Source organism: Saccoglossus kowalevskii, chromosome 14 (assembly GCF_978046115.1).
Source record: "Saccoglossus kowalevskii chromosome 14, keSacKowa6.1, whole genome shotgun sequence".
NCBI classification, from domain to species: Eukaryota; Metazoa; Hemichordata; class Enteropneusta; family Harrimaniidae; genus Saccoglossus; species Saccoglossus kowalevskii.
Window position 1 is genome coordinate 16087719 of NC_140654.1, and position 12877 is coordinate 16100595.

General features: G+C 36.5%; 1 protein-coding gene across 1 annotated transcript; it reads right to left on the reverse strand.

Moving 5' to 3' along the window:
- Nucleotides 1–151: 151 nt before the first annotated feature.
- On the reverse strand, nucleotides 152–9506 carry LOC100375252 (peroxisomal acyl-coenzyme A oxidase 1-like). The gene is made up of 14 exons (XM_085507963.1): nucleotides 9289–9506; nucleotides 6310–6469; nucleotides 5573–5736; nucleotides 5365–5472; nucleotides 5033–5152; nucleotides 4747–4862; nucleotides 4071–4240; nucleotides 3775–3937; nucleotides 3467–3657; nucleotides 2973–3134; nucleotides 2772–2877; nucleotides 2529–2675; nucleotides 1924–2130; nucleotides 152–995 (listed from the first exon to the last, which is right to left on the reverse strand). The coding sequence occupies exons 1-14, from the start codon at nucleotides 9401–9403 to the stop codon at nucleotides 933–935; spliced, it is 1992 nt and encodes a 663-aa protein (XP_085364089.1). The 5' UTR covers nucleotides 9404–9506; the 3' UTR covers nucleotides 152–932.
- Nucleotides 9507–12877: the final 3371 nt, after the last annotated feature.

Consider the following 12877-nt stretch of genomic DNA (forward strand, 5'->3'; position numbering starts at 1 on the left):
ATATTAGTAAACATAAAACATTCAATGCAATGCAGTTATGGATGTATTGCTTTCTTCTTATGTTTTCGGGATTTTATTTGGGTTTCCTTACTAGTGAGAATGTGTGTTGTTATAATGATTAAGTTAACATTTGAATAATTGTCAGGAAACGTTGTTACTGTTCGTTTGCAATTAATCTTTTTTTATTATTATTTGGCAATGTATCTAAGATGTATTCACCCAGCTCAGTTTTACCCCTATCATTCACAAACTATTATATTATTCTGGACTCACTCGAGTCTATTATAACGTACAGGGATATACTGTGACGATGCTACATGCTACTCATCCAGAATACTTTTTGTCTAGTGAAAGTAAAATTATTTGCTTCTATTGTGATACACATTGTGTAACCTATCAAACAACTGTTATAATCAATATTTTAATTTTCAAAATCAATGACACTGTCACGCTCAGTAAATCAGTACATAATCGTTTGATCGGTGAAGCCAAATGAAATTGTAGCACAAGAAAAAAGAGCTAGAAGACAGAACAAATGACGAAGTATCATTGATGTCAAACACCGTTCTTTCATTGCGTCGATTACGGCATGAAAATTACTGTTACGCATTAGTCGGAGAGCAATACGCAAATAGCACAAATCTAATAATGTTCGGCAATAATACTATCCAAAGGATTCTGCTATGATTCATCAGATCACGGATGTTATAATAAGCGGCTAATATTTGCTTGCCATTTCTTGTATCTGGTCATATTTGGTCTACAATTGTTAACATTTAATGCAGATAAGTAAGTTAACAAACTGGATCATCGTACCATCCTTTTAACATATCTCGTAGAATATAAACCGGAAACCCTTACAACCTTTAGATGAAGAAAAAGAATCTTGACAATATTGAGAATATTGAAAAGAATCTGGGTGTGCGTTGATTTTATAATTTTGAAGTCTGGCTACGTAAAAATGGTCTCAAATACTTGTAGTAGGAGTCGTGGACCTGTAAAATTAAATACAATAAGCATGTAAGAGATTATTGAAAGTGTAGATAATCTGATATATATATATATATATATATACATATACATACGTGGACATAGAAATTAGGACACGTCTACATGGGTAAAGTTGACTCTACAGTACTGTTTCGTAATGTGCATGGAGTACCTCACTCACCAGGAGTTAAGAATTTATTAAATAAACCCCCAAAACAGACTAATTATACGTTATAAGCCTTACAGATTTGCATAACATGGAGTCGATATACGATATTAAAACTAGCTGTTGCATAGCAGCGATTTGGCCCTGTGTCTACAGGAAGAGAAAGGTTCATTCCTTTTATTTAAACTACAGTAATGTGGTAGGAAAATTATAATATATTTATCTCTAATGCACAAGTTGCAACGTTTGCTTGAAGTATTATATGGTGCAGCACGCGATAACACTCTCCATTTAATGTCATATTCGATGTTATTGTCCTTTAATGACCAAACGTATTTACTGAGCTCTGTTGCGTTTCTTAATGATTGGTTGCGTAGCGATGCTGCGTGGTTTCTTTACCGGGTTTTAAATTCATTTCTTGTTAGTCCCACATATGTTTCACATTTGTTGTTGTCTTGCCGTCTGATATTAGCTTGGTAAACCAAAGACGATTGTAAACAATTTCCGTTTAAGGGACATGCAGATTTTTTTCGACAGTTACATAATCTGTTAATCTCGGTACTGTGTGTATTGGTATTTGCCGCTGTAAGTTGTTGCTTGTTTTGATTGTAGATGATTTGCTTTACGTTATTCGTACAACTGTAGCTCACGTTGATGGTCTTACGGCTGAAAATTGTTCTGCTTATTATTGAAAGAGTTGTCTGCAGCACATCAGTTTTTAATCAATTAGTTGAAACTGATAATAAATACACAATTATACATCTTACCTCGTCTTTGTTGAGTGGCGATTTCTTGGCCCATTTATACATATTCTCATATACATTGCCATCGTACCGTCCTAGGATCGAACACAGTATCTCATCACGGATGTCAAACGCATCTACTAAGGCAACAGCATTGGGGCGAAGAGTTGCCAGCATTGACGTGATGTGGTGTGTGATAGAGGTGATGTTATGTCCAGAGAGGTAACCATCCTGTTGAGATGTGAACACTAATTGTATAAACAGTCGAGTGCTGAATATTAAAATGTGTAATTCGCGCAGCGACGATCTGAGAATTGACGTCAGGAATAGGAGTGGAAATAACAACAAACATATAGGTAAACGTCTGTTAATAAATACCACGTCGTGATTAGCCAGCATTAGCAGTCAAGTGAACTAAATTCATGTATGTGACAAATATATGTCTCGTCAGTCTTATTCTGCAGTGATAACACCTATTTGGCACGATCTGTGAATTATCGTGAACAAAATATGAGTTTAAGGATTTGTACATGTTTCAGTCACAGTGAAAGCATCACGTTTGTCAATATATGTATCTTCATCAATGATACAAAGAAGAAATTGTAGGGTATTTAAAGTAGGAAACGCACCATCATGAAGTCTCTGGAATCTTGATAAATGCCATACAGCGCGTATAGCTGACATAACGATGTTAGGACTAGTTTCAGCGAGTCGCTCATCTTTGTGTCTTTAACGCTACCAACAAATGCACTCACGGTAATGTAGTGACAATGAGCCTGTAGATGATACATTAACACAGTGTGTTAGTAAAAGACATTATGTTCGGTAATACACCTAATACTGAGGGGTCACATTAACAGTACCTAACATACCATTGCTGCATTGAGAAGTTGAAGATGGCAATTATTCCATGCATTGTGCTGGGATTGGCCCTCAGAAATATCACGGTGTAACTTTTTAGCTGCCTCCATCACTAATCTGAAATATAAGGGATGCTCGCATTACTGTAGATGGCAGTTGAACACATCGCTGTAATTTTGTGGTAATTCCAATGATTTGTGCCTGTTTCGTACCTCTGAGCTCTGTGTTTATATATGTCGACCAATATATCTAACTTCAACAGATCTGATTCACTCTTTATCGCACATTTCTCTTTTATGGGTTCATTCAAGTATGGAACTTGTCCAGACATTACATCGCCGGACAATGCACTTCCTGCGCACTTTATTAAATACCTGAAACATGAATAATTAAATAGAATATTGTCACGTGCACTTACATATATGCAATTAGCGTTGCATTCATGTAGACGGTCAGAATAACATAGCAAGCGACCACTAAGGCAGATTACAGTCATGTAAATACATGGATACTACAAATATTGACTGTCATTTCTGCGACTTAAAAGTATCACAAACATTCACGATAATCTATTCTGACGTCGATTTTATTCACCCACTGACAAATCGCAGAATCTTAAAAAAAGGCGATGTTCAAAACTATTTGTGAGAATACGGAAAAAAAAAGTTGTTGTTCAACTTTGATTTATTTATCGTTAGTTACGTACCTCGCAGTTTGTAAAAGCATTACAGTATTCTCTCCTTCCGCTGTAATTAGATGAGTTGAATACGTATACAACTCTGGTATCCCACTTGCATGCGAGTATCCATGTCCGCCGCATGCTAAACGACATGTTTCTATACCAGAGTTCATTGCATAAGAAACAAATCCTTTGAGTCCAGCAGTCACGGCATGGCACTACATAGTACACAAAATGACAATTAATAATCTTACCACTCTATTTGTCCAACATTCAACGCACATACACATTATACAAATAACAAACTGACACACAATACAATAACATTTTCTAACTTTTTGTAGGAGGCTGTAGTTTCCGGTTGCCATTTGCTGTTGAAGTCTGTCGTACATTCCGCTGACACGTCGTTGAACTGCATAAAATGCGTACGTGGTGGCAATGTAGGGTAATATCTTCAATTGCTGAGATTGGTAGTCAAGAATTTGAGCCTCTCTGGCTCTGTGAGAAGAAAAGTCAAATTATATAATTTTATTGCTCAAATATATTTAGAATGAACATTATTTTTTTAATGAATTTATTACCTCTGGACACAGAGCATGACAATAGGAGTATGACAGAAAAAAAGCATTACCCTGGTTGCATCTCACTCTGTCTGCGCACAGCGCTGTATCTAGTGACAATGGTGCACGCCATTGCTAGAAAATCAGTACAAGCAGACAGATACCCGACCCTGGCATAAACGAGTGTACCGTATACCAGCTTATTTGTTGGTGGTTTGACATATGTACCATCCGCCAACACCTAATAATAATATAATATAGTATTGAGAATAAAGATAGCGACATTCATTGGCAGTTACAAATATATTAAGTTCACATGTTTTTATGACATTTACAATAATTTTCAGGTTACGGGATTACCTGAAACAAAGAAAAGGGCAGAAAAAAATTCAGTAATTTTGAACGTTGAAAACACGTTTTTTTATGTTTGCAGCCAAATAGTTGTTTGTCATTTCCCGAATTTGGCTTGTGTATTTCCATCTAGTTATGATGGAGCGGTGTTCACTAGATGATATGTAATACAGGTTTGCTCGTTAGCAGGCAATTGATTATTTGTAGTATATGTGACACAAATAATATGAGGTTATTACGAGGATACCTCAAAGTATGCACGAAGACAGTACAGCCGAGGTATCGACCAACGCGCAGCGGAGGTCTATGCGCGGCGTACTGTCTGAGTACGCATAACGGTTTTAAAGTGTCGAATTTCGAAAACAAACACCATCAACTGCATTATGCAGTATTTACCTGTGCGTGCTTCATTAACATATTGTCTCTTGGAATGCGAACATGTTCTAGTCTCAGAAACCCATTATCGTTGCTATTAAAACCCATCTTTGGTCCAATATCACCAACAGTCACTCCTAAATGTGGAAATGAAAACTATTTTTATTTAATAACTTACATATACAAATTTTCTCTTCATTGTGCGTTCAATATATACTATCCACGAGAATGCAATAATGCAGTAACATGCTCTTGTCCTTTGACGTTTCTATTAAAATCAATTTTCATAAAAAAAAATATTTCTCACCTGGTAGTGGCATGTGATTTTCCAGGCTTCTCAGTGGAACAATAAATGGGTGTACTCCATAATGTTTACCATTGGTAATTAACTGCGCCATCACGATTGCATGTGTTACTGTTTTACCCACTATAACGAGAAAGAAAAAAAGGATACTTTATCATTAATATGCAACGATCAACTAACTACGTTTCGTTGAACGAGAATCAACATTTCCCGGAGAAGAAGTGTAATGAAAATAAGTTTTATAATAGCCGCAGACAGATTAGTTAATAATATGTACACACATAACAAATAATCATATATTTTTATAAATATTATGCAAGTACAATCATACTCACAGTTTCCTGGCCAGAACTTTGTAGATGTTAGTGTAGGACTATGAACAACGAATTCCTGTGCCTTTGGATCATATGTTGATGTTGTCTCAAGCCCTCTGACGAAAGTCCCTATGAAAGACGGAATCAAGAAATATCAAGATAATTCAAAATATTAACTGCCGGTATAGAAGATGGCGTTTAAAATAGTATCTGAATTTCAGCTACCCACCATGTCCCAATTCTGTCTGAGCAAATGTTCCAATAATGTGAAGATTTGTTGCTAAAGGTAGCCATTTTCTTTTTTGTTCCTCTGACGCTTGGCCAATAAGGGTTGGAACAAACATTATGTTATTAAGTGCGATTGCTGTTCCTTGTCTTTTACGTATAGCTGCACTGAAATACAAAATGATATACAATTTGTGTTCATCAATCAACAGAATTGAAACAGCCAGTGGAACATGAGAGTGAATTAGTGAGATGATTTCATAAACAATGCATTGGACTACTGTATCTGTGCCATAAATGCAATGTTGCGATTTGATTAGACCCTCCTTAAATTTATGCAACCTATGGTAGAAAAGAGCATTATGAGCTATTGACACTGTTATCATTGGTTTAAGTTCTGCTATGTTGGGTTCCAAAATATGAAAATATGAATAGCAAATATTGATAGTAAATATGTGTGTTTGTTCATGTTAGAAAACAAATTAAAATAACGAACTTTACGCTGCATAGTCAATTTAACCTTAAATGGTAAAATACTTGTTTCAGGGTCTATTCTAATTTGTTCTAAATCAGAACGCGACGTTGAAGTTTTCCCAATTTGTGACGTTTTTAAAGTGTTAAAATTAAAAATAGGGGGTAATACTGAAGGGGTAATACTGAAGGGCTAAAGTGGTGCATATACGTCGTGGATTGTGCAATATACCGTGGTATACAAGTTATTAATTCCGCAATTATACATACTCTCTAAACCAGTACTGCTCTTTTGCATCCGTAATATTCAACTGTAATATTTTCTTTTCTATCATCACACCTCTTCTGACAGCTGATGTGTATAACTCATCTCTCGATAGGAAGTTAGGATCCTCCTGTTGAAAATCGGGATCGTCGCACACCAAAGATTCTGTAAGATCATATAAACTGGTTGTACGAAGAATATATGTCTTGCTACAATTTCCACCGTTTTCCAATGAAAGAACCATCTTCCAACCAGAAACTACCACTGTTGACCACGAGTAACCATGGTCTAGTAAATATTGTCCATTTCGTTTTGTTAAATGTGCCAAAACATGGTCAGCAGTGATAAGTTAACCATCTCTGTTTTATTCATATCACCATGGTCGAAATGTGTTGATAAGTATTAAAATGACGTTGTATCCCCGTTTTGATCTTGCCCTAGCTGTTTCGCAATACAATTAGGCTTGATAATAATCACCAAGTATAGTGGACAGTAGTCGACCGTGGTTGACAACAGCTGAGCATGATAATTTATGTTCATGCACAAGTACCTGCGGTAGCCCATGGTCAAGATACGAGTGTACTGGACGTGTTAGTGTTTGATTGTCAACAAATGAATAGTTTATGGTTGTGTTAAACAATTATACTACTGGTAATAATCAACCATTTGCAAGGATTAATGTTTTGATTTTGGTACCCATCTGGTCTAACGCTGACGTGCTCGCGACGGTATCTTGAGTAGGAAATTCATTTTTTTCATCGAAGTCGCTTGTAAATAATCTCCTTGACTTATACACAATTCTGCTCCATGTTTGTCGTGAATTCTGTTATCGATATGGATAGAAGATAAACGACTAACGTTTACGCCACAATACACACGTAACCCTGATAACTGTATTTGCATTGTAACTGTACAACACATATTGTCTGAATCGACTGCAAACGCTACGAAGTATAATTTTACGGTTTATCTGTGAGGTGTGAACGACGTCAAAAGATCGATGTCGAATAAAAAAACTTATTTGCTTTAGTTTGGGGTGGGGGGTTTTGACTTCAAAATGTTTCCATCTACAAATTTTAAAACGATTTTATTTTTTAATGAAGTCAAAAAAATCTTGGAGTATTTTTAGTTCGTTTGTTTTTCTATTCAATCATGGACAAACAACAGAAAATAAAAAAAAAATATCCAAGTCGAGAAAAAGGTTTGGTCCGAATCTAAATATATGCGTCAAATGAGATCAATTTCAGGGTATTTGTAAAGTCTTTTTACACCCACCCGACAACCAACTGCTATGCCATACTACTGTCCGATTATCAATTTGTATTTAATGGTGAATGTAGTCTGACGCCATGATCAATATTTATCAATTCCGTTTCAGTGGGGGAGGGGGGAGTTGGAAAAAACTAAAGGAATACAGTTTTTTATTCTACATTGAACTTTTGATGTTGTCAGGCTTTTCTTTTCACGTCAAAAAATAGTCTATGCTTTCTGACTGTTTGTTTTATCTTTGGAACATGAGTATTCAAACGTTAACGCTAACCTCTCCATCAGATTTTTCTAATGGTAAGAAGCATATAGATATACAGATTTAACGCATGCGCAGAGATTATGGTAGATTTGTTCGTCTACATTTGAGGTCGTATTGTGACAGTTTCAAATCAGATGGGCAAAAATTGGTTAATATTTAAAAACATGGCGGTGTTCTGACCGTTGTATTTTTGAGCTCGTCAGATCTATATATCTATCACTAATGGCTTGAACAGGTATGCGATGTAAATTCTATCCATTAGGAAGTAAATGATTGGATAGCATTATTTCGATCATATGCCGCACAAAGTTCAATGATTGCTCCCACTAAGTGCGTTGACCCGTTTATTTGCTTTAGAGCATGCGCACTTGCATGGTTTTTTCGATTCACCGAATTCCCAACTTAGGCAGGACTCCAGAAGACCTACACTTTATGCAATTTTTTTTAATTATGCTAATTTATTCATGACGTAGCAGTTTCTGTGCTCATGAATATTCATTAATTTGTGGGTCAATACATTTTAAAAGGGGCGATATATTATTTTGGGGGAAGAGTTAGAAAGGGGGATCAGTAATCATTAGGGGGTCAATACAAAAGAAGGGACCCATTTGGAGAGCAGCCATGCTCCTCGTGTCTGTTGTTGCACGTGACCTACAGCTGTCAACTGAGATTTCAGTTTATTTGATTTACGTTTTTACGGTAGCTCTGAGCGGGACTCGAACCCACTGTCTTTTCAAGCTAATTTTGTTTTATTTTGATGGCACGCTTGTGTACCACGCCACGACGTTGGTCGTTAAGTGGTGTTCATTTTTCTAACTACTCCAGTGTTCCGATGAGTTGAACGGAAAAGCCAAAACGATTGCTCGTTTCTGATTGCTTCGGTTCTGGTGAGTGTGTATCTCGTGTGATTCGAACCCATGTCGTTTGTAATGGGCGTTTTTTTATTTCCCATGTTGGCTACGCCGTAATATGCAACCACTTCCCCGTTTTATTGTGATTTTGAGAGTGTTTAATGATGTCTTCCTCGCCCGTCACGCCATGACCCAGTTTCAACCACACGGCCATTTTGCAACAAGTGCGTGACCCTCGGCGTCACCCGACTGACTATATGATCGTTCTGTTCAACTGTTAAGCTAGGATTTATTACCGTTATTATCATTATATTGTCACATGATTTATTTTACCTTATGTGTAATGTCTTAAGTATCTTTATTGTAATTTGTATATACCAATTCGTATATACCGAGGAAACGACCCCGATTGAAGGTCATGTATTTTGTGACGTCACCAATTCGTGTGTAGGTACGGCTTCTAGATCCGTGCCCCAACTTACTCAAATGCCTACAATGTTCTTGCCAAACCTTAATTCTGGAATGATTTTGCTCGTGTATATATCTATACTGACTTGAACTGCGCATGCGAACGAGATTGAATATTGTAAATGCATTTTGATTACCTATATAACGTCTTCGTTGTGTAACCTTGGCACCGCCATCTTTAATGTAAGTCAGTTCTATTGGGTCAAAAGTAGCGCCATCTCTCTCCATCTGTAAATCAGGATTTACCTCCATGATTAGAGTACAGGTTCACAAAACAACAGTGTCTACGAGTAATGCACGTTGACCTGACACCCACGTGTTTATAAACCGAGGACCCAGCGTACATAGCACAGGCCATTTATTATCTGGGGGAGGTAGGTATATTGAGTGTGGTGTATTTTGTATTGGCGTTCGACAACTTGGTTATTATACTAACACAAGCATTTTGATTACACATGAACTTCATATTAAATGAGTATATTGCAAGGGTAACTACCACCCATTGGAATTTCTGAAGTTTAATTTGTTGCTGACGTTACAAAAGTTCCCCACGGCTCCGTCAAAATAAGGTGAAAAGAAGGTCACGGTACAAAGGACATCGACCTGGTGTTTTGTACATGCAGTAACATGTCAAATACGCTTTGGTTTACACTCAAGTCCCAGTCCAGCGTGTCTCTTCTGCTGTGTCATTTTAACTCTTCTCATAATTTAGGCTTTTTAAATTTTAGGGGGAAGCCATTCACTGGACGTCCAAAACAAGGGACCCAACTGCCCGGGGCCAAATGCACCCAAGTGTCTGTCTCTAAATGACCGAGGCGTACGGTGGCTTGTTTGGGCCATTCACTGTTTTTCGAATTCCCATCGCGGTTTAAATATTTCCACCGCGGAGAAAATTATTCTCACCGCGGTTTAAAATTTTCCACCGAAGTGTAAATTAAAGTGAAATTGTCGGAAATTCGAAAGGAAGCCGAAAAATACAGGTGAAAAAACAGTAAATGGCCCTAACAAGCCCCCGTAGAGACGGCTATTCAACATGCAAAATAGACCATTTTTATTGCAAAATGGTATTACTCAGTCACAGTCATATCATTTATAAAAATATAAGATTTTTTTTATGATATTATATTTTATTTATAATAAACTTGTTGTTAAGTTTGACGATTTTGAGGTCGGTTTTAACAACTCCACTCGTTTTATTTTAAATGTTCAAAACATATAAGCATATGCATTGTGTTTGAAATGAAGGTGTACAATTACCATGTGTGTGTTTCATTTCATAAGCACGTTACGATCGTGTTCATTTCAGATAAATAGTTGAGATATTTATATTGCAAACTATTTTTGAGGGACATTAAATCAGATTCCGTCACATGTGGTGGTCGTATGTGTGTTTCTTTCAGAATCAACTCCCTCCGAAATGATAATACAACCCTGACATGGCCTTAGAATTGCAGTACTGGACTCAGCCGCACTGACGTTCGTATCCCGGAGGAGGGGAATACATACAACTTGCCTAATGGGGACATGCCCTGAAATGGGTCTCGTTCTTTGGTATAAGTATAAATATCGTTAAATGGTTTATTTTTCAACCTCCAGTTTCTGATCGCGGACCCCTAAGGAGATCAAAGAGAAAGCGAACTGTTGTTTCTCATTTAACAACCTAAATAATCTGAACATTGTGTTAATAATATGCTTTTAAGTAAGTGATAGAGGTGTTTATATAGTCAAATTATGGGTATAAATTTTGGCACTATCCAGGTATAAAAATGGTCACACTTTTGAGCACTCAGGAGCACCTCCCTACCCAGCTATGTATCAACTGCCCCCCGGATCGTATATGCGATGGAAACACCATGAAGACAATAAAACAGTGCGAAGTATAATCAAACTAGTTTGTTTTACAAGTATTTTGTTTTACTAGGTTTAGAACGTGTTTGTTTGATGACACGTTGAAATATATGTTTGTGTTTGGTTGTTAAACATACAACGTCGCTTTAGAGCCCACCGAGTAACAATTTTAAGGCGGGAGACATTATGAGTATCAAATCACCATTATAAACGTGATGCTTACTCCGACATTCGAACAAATGTTTGCTGAAGTACCACTGGGTGTGCTAGTTTCCCATAGAACTACATGCATGAATGATATACGAATATATGAAAATGACGATTCTAAGAAATACACGGTCAATTAAATGTTATATGAATAAACACATACATGCATTATTCTATAAACGGTTAAATGTTTGATATAAAGATCTATAAAACGAACGAATCTAACCCCCCCCCCCCCCACAACACCAATCATACTCTTAGCATCTATTGTGATTTGCACCCTCTACAGTTGAGAACTGTTTCTTTATTTCTACATCGTGAGATACGCTATCTGGCTATTCTGTTCGAGAATCAAACGAAGCTTATTGATAGCTGCCCGATGTATTATGCACGATCACAATAGTCCTATTTGTAATAGCCACTCACTGTGAGTCTCATATTTCGATATTATTGGCGGAACGGCCGTTATGTGGTTTTAGGTACTGACTGATCTGTGCAATTGTGTGCATTGTAGTTACATTCTTCCTGGGTTTGAATAGGCGGCCTGATTTCTAACCTCTGTTCATTGTTGTAAGGTCAAAATAGCACCTCATCGTGCCCTGGCGAGATGCACAATAATAATAGTGTTTCCGAAATATATACCGAATTGACCAGTCTGTAACCATGACTATTGCTACAGCGACCTCGGCTTAAAAATGAACAAGAAGTAAAGAAACTGATCTCAACTATAGAGGGCGCAAATCACAATGATTTATATATGTTGTGTATGCATGCATTTAAATTATATCATCTAGGCAGAAATATATACATATTCCGTTAGTGCGCTCATTGCACGTAATCGAGACCATTTGTCTAGAGTTATAATTTATGGTGTAATAATAATATATAACTATAATTAAAACCTAATCACGGGAATTGTTGTGTTCTGGTCTTTTCAATCTGAATATTTCGTTTTTGATTATGTCCTACAAGGGTGAATTGCTATTAAATTTTTATATAATATAAACATCACCAAATGTTGACAGTGTCTCACTTCTCAGCAGGCAGTGTGAATGATACGATTTGTAACACAACTGTATCTGTATTGAATGTCGCATACATCACTGGGAGTATTTCAAATATCGCATCAGCACGTCCATATTCACTCATTTCAGAAACACATGATGTCACTTCATGCGTACTATGAAGTCCACATATTTTCCTTCACCGGTTCAAGTTGACTACGTAACATGGAATAGTCAGTTGTATTTTATATTGTTGTAAATTATTCTGTCCACCCTTGTTAGTCGTTTGTTTTGGCCTATTTTTTTCTATACGAAATTCGTTCAATGATGGTATCTATTTTATTCATAAAATTGTTACAAACATTGCCATATTTTATCGTTTCAAGGAAACCTGTGATCGAAATTGCGTTATACCACGCATTGAGTGATGATATATATCAACAGTAAGACTTTCATGTAACATTAGAATTAAAATGAATCAAACTATTTGATGCTACATGATTTATCGGATATTAGGCAACGAATTTTGATTCCAAACAACACTAATATTCACCAGTTTGCGATAAGTTAACAGTCACAGTTCAGATACAATACATTCCAATCATGACTGTTATAAAACAGACATATTACATAAACCAAAAAAAAAAATAATGTAAAACTTTACACT